Source organism: Danio aesculapii, chromosome 17 (genome assembly GCF_903798145.1).
Source record: "Danio aesculapii chromosome 17, fDanAes4.1, whole genome shotgun sequence".
Classification (NCBI taxonomy): domain Eukaryota; kingdom Metazoa; phylum Chordata; class Actinopteri; order Cypriniformes; family Danionidae; genus Danio; species Danio aesculapii.
The window spans coordinates 18,396,343-18,400,991 of NC_079451.1; the positions used below are offsets into that span (position 1 = coordinate 18,396,343).

Sequence of the window (4,649 nt, forward strand, 5' to 3'; positions counted from 1 at the left end):
TTAAACATTCGTAATATCAAACAGCACTCCGAACAACGATAATGTTTTCCTGGAAATCCGCAGAGCATGCAGACTTGGTCTCAAGCGCTGTGCCAGAAATAAACACCAAAACAAATCAACTTTGAATAGCACGACAAAAATCAATAGTCTCTAATTTCAATTCTATATTAATGCAAATGAAATGCATAGTTAAAACATTTCGCGGAGCTGCTTTTTAAATTAACACACATCTGAAAGCCCTGCTCGTCTTTCTGTTTTGCCCATTTACAACAAAAGGTCAAAAGGTTTTTGCTTGTCAATGCACAACTGACTAGAAACGGTGATGTGTCGTTCGCTCACTATTAAGTATGCATGTTCCGTAGTTCTGTGTGCTTGGTCCCATTTTCGTCTCACTCTTAAGGCATCCATACTCTCTCTCTCGCTCCCGCCCTGCCTCTTTTACACACACACAAACACACACACACAGTTCCTCATCAATAAGCGTGCGCTTCCACAAAATGCCCCTACACAGTGCAGGCATGCTAACCAATCTCCTAGAAGGGCTAGGCGTGACTGCGACTAATGATGGACTAGATCAGCTGATGTTAGTATAAAAGAAAAAAAGGGGGGGTGCATATAAAGTCCTCAGGAAAATCCCTCTCACCTTCTCAAATATTTTTCTGTTTCAGCTCCAAATAGCTGAGGAAAATCATGCAACGAGAACAAATATGAGGCTGACGGCGTTTCAGCACCAAAAAATAGTGGACAGCACCCTCAGCCAGCAGTCATGCTTCAACAGGGGTAGGGGTGTGTGTATGTGTGATGGGGGGAGGGGGATTCCCACACTGTTTTATGCCATTCCCCCTCGCGACAAGCATCTCAGAGGCTCACGCTCGCGGAAACATGCCGAGAGGAATGTCATGAATATGTGACACACTGCAAAGTCACTGACATTTGCATTCAGTCAGTGTGTGCATTTCATCACTTGTGATGGAAAGTCCGATTCTTTTCCACGAATCGGTTCCTTTAAACAGATGGTTACAATGGACTGGTTTGAGAGAATGGTTCTTTTAGATGATCACTGATATATTGCATGCTCTAAAACAGGGATCACCAAACTTGTTCCTGGAGGTCCAATGTCCTGCAGATTTTAGCTCCAACCCTAATAAAACACACCTGAACAAACTAATCAAGGTCTTACTAGGGATACTTGAAACACCCAGGCAGGTGTGTTAAGGCAAGTTGGAGCTAAACCCTGCAGGGCACTGGACCTCCAGGAACGAAATTGGTGACCCCTGTCCTAGAACATCCTACTAAAACTAAGATAGACATACATATACATACATACATATACATACATACATACACACATACATATACATACATATATATATATATATATATATATATATATATATATATATATATATATATATATATATATATATATATATATATATATACACATCACTATTGTCATAAATCAAAAATAAGTCTTTTCTCTGTTATTTACTTAATATACTGTACCTTAATGCATGTTGATAAAGCTGTTAATGATTACTAATCGTCCTTACCTAGTCAGTAGTTCAATCCGAATAAGAGGTCACAAATTCATTAATTAATCATAAAATCAAGGTGGAAGCATTTGCATGATTTAAAAATGAGAAATGTTTAAATAACAATTGTTAGTCTACGCCAATAGCCAAGGTCCTTTGCCGATCCTTCTCCCATCTCTGCCCCCAACACTTTAATGTCTCTATTCTTCACTGTTCTGTCAATAAAAGGTGAAAACCCCTAAAAAAACAAAGTTATAAATAAATAAATAAATAAAAAAAAACATAGTGGAATCGATGAGTTTATGAGTCTTGCTATGACCGAATCAGTTGTTCAGTCCAATTGTAAAGTCGCAAATTGTGCAAACAAACTCATTCATTCATTTTCGTTTTGCCATAGTCCCTTTATTTATCAGGGGTTGCCACAACCGCCAACTTATGCAGTAGATGTTTTACGCAGCGGATGCCCTTCCACCTGCAACCCATCACCGGGAAACATCCATACACACCCATTCACACACATGCACTACGGACAATTTAGCCAATGCAATTCACCTATAGCACGTCTTTGGACTTGTGGGGGAAACCGGAGGCCCCGGAGGAAACCCACACGAACACTGGGAGAACATGCAAACTCCACACAGAAATGCCAACTGAGCGCAACCAAATTCTTTATGCTATATATTTAATTACCTCAGAACTAACCCATTCTTTCTTACTGGGAAACATTTGTATAACACTCCAAAAATCTAACAAAAAGTGCTCAGGGGTAGCTTAAATAATGTGTTGGTGCTCTTTGGTTAGGAGATTAATAAGAATAACGTTAAACAGCAAAAATCAGTCCAAGGCACTCGAAAAATGTGGAAAGATATTTAAAAAACCTTCACTGACATCCTTATATTTCAAGGAATAGCCATGACAATAAAGATTTTTAATATCTTTCCATATTTTTCGAGTGCATAGATTGATTTTTGCTGTTTATTCGTATAACACTTTCCGATTCAGTGAGTTAATGAGTTGTAATCCTCTTGAACAACACAACTTATCTATTTGATTTGAAAACTCACAAGTTCCACTCGACTCCTCAACAGACCGTTAAACCGTTATAAAGATTTGAATGAGAGGAGCGATTCGTTCACGAATCGGACATCGCTATTCATCACTCATTCTCTCCATCTCCCGAGGGGAAACTACGGCAGCGATACTTAACAGCAAGGCGGCTGCTTAGTGTTCAGTCCCCAGAATTTATCCAAAATTGGGGTGACGAGCAATGAAGACGATTCAAACACAAGCACGAGAATGCCACTTAATCGCGTGCACCCTAAAAGCCACGAACGGTAACCCAGAAAGTCATATTTAAGGTGCATTTCAGAGTGGACCTGTCAAGTGCACGAGATGCTGTAGGTATGCAGATATCACCGTGCATGTGTACAAATAAAGGCTCAGATCAAACCCGAAGCAGAGATGCTGCTGTGCAGAAATCCATGAGGGGAAAAAAACACACTGCGTGACCAACTCTAAATACCAGCTCGTGTCTACATAACAGCACTGTTCAGCATCCACACACGTTAATATGACCATAAATGGACGCATTTCAGCGATCGGAGGGCTCATTCACAGATATAAGAGGCTTTTCCAGCGATCTGCTTTATGTTATTTGGATGTCTTGCGTACAAGCTATGAATAATTCATGACACAAACTGTTGTCTTGACACTGAGCTGTGCTGCATGACAGACCAAAGGCAGCTCTCGGGAAGCCGGATAGATTCTAGAATAGATGTATAGACGAGTACAAGGATGTATGGATGAATAAAAGCCCAGCTTTTGGAAACGAGTCGAGGAACGCGAGAGATACATGGGCAGAACTCGCTCAGATAGGAATCACCACCGGCACGACCAACAACAGCAGTCAGCAGCGACAACGGACAGAGCCGCGCGAGCGACGAGGCATAAAAGGAGCTAGTGTCATTTCGTATTTACCTGTCAATATTCCAACTCGGATTTGGTGGTCGTGGTTGGTTAAAATCATCCCGTCCGACGCCATGTTTAGCAGCGCTCTCGCCCGCACTGACAAGCCTGAGCAGAGCCGAGAGACGAGCGCCTCGAACTCGGGGGGAGGAGCCAGGCCAGAGCAATCTCAACACAACTATATAGATTTGGCAAAGTTGCAGGTGGTGTGGGTGAGCAATATTTACAGTTTACTCGGAAATCTGTTTTGACATGGTTGAATGCACAACAAGTGTCTTCCTATTCTATTTATATATAAATGGAGACTGTTCAGAGCATTATGATTCTATCTGTCATTTTAAACTGTACACAAATGAAAAAATACTAGAGTAATTTATAGTTAATATTATAGTGTTTTTGAACCATGCTATAGTAAAGTGTATAATACTGTATATATTATAGTAATGACAACACTGTCAATGAATGCTACAATTAAATGAAGGCTGTATTAAAGGGATAGTTCACTATAACACACAAATTTACTCACTATTTTCTCTCCCTCAAGTGTTTCCAAAACCTTTATGAGTTTTTTTTTTCTTCTGTTAAACAAAAAAAAGAAGGTATTTTGAAGAAAACTGAAAACCTGTAACCATTGACTTCCAGTGTAGGAAAAACAAATACTTTCAAAGTCAAATCATGCACATATTCAGGCAAAGGTTAAAAAAAACTGTCAAACTTTGCAGAAAGCTCAATAGGTTATCGGGCAACTAGAATATTCTTCATTGCGTCATACATGTCCTTCACCCTTTAGTGTTTGCTTAGCTCATTTTTTAGCTTATTTGATTATTCTTCCTTCAATAAACAAAACTGGTAGCTCTAACCCCAGAAAATTTTGTACTGTAAAGTTGATCCTAAAAATAAAAAAATACACACAAGTTGGACTGAAACTGAAAACGCATGGTTTTAGACCACAATAATCCATTAGTATAGTGTGACTTTTTGCAGCCAATACAGCATCAATTCGTCTTGAGAATGGCCGATACAAGTCCTGCACAGTGGCCAGAGGGATTTGAGCAGTTCTTCTTGCAGAATAGTGGCCAGGTCACTACATGATGTTGGTGGAGGAAAACATTTCCTGACTCGCTCCTCCAAATCATTCCAAAGTGGATC

The 4,649-nt window shown here is 39.9% G+C and overlaps 1 protein-coding gene across 7 annotated transcripts in view; it reads right to left on the reverse strand.

Moving 5' to 3' along the window:
• The window catches only part of gphna (gephyrin a), a 194,389-nt gene extending 190,755 nt beyond the window's left edge, over window positions 1–3,634 (reverse strand). For 3 of the 7 annotated variants that reach the window (XM_056477362.1, XM_056477360.1, XM_056477361.1), the window contains exon 1: window positions 3,513–3,633. In XM_056477362.1, the coding sequence (XP_056333337.1) occupies window positions 3,513–3,576 (64 nt within the window). In that variant the 5' untranslated portion in view covers window positions 3,577–3,633. Of the gene's footprint in view, window positions 1–3,512 lie in introns of all 7 variants that reach the window. The other 4 variants (XM_056477363.1, XM_056477359.1, XM_056477365.1 and 1 more) reach the window with 2 other exon arrangements.
• Window positions 3,635–4,649: the final 1,015 nt, after the last annotated feature.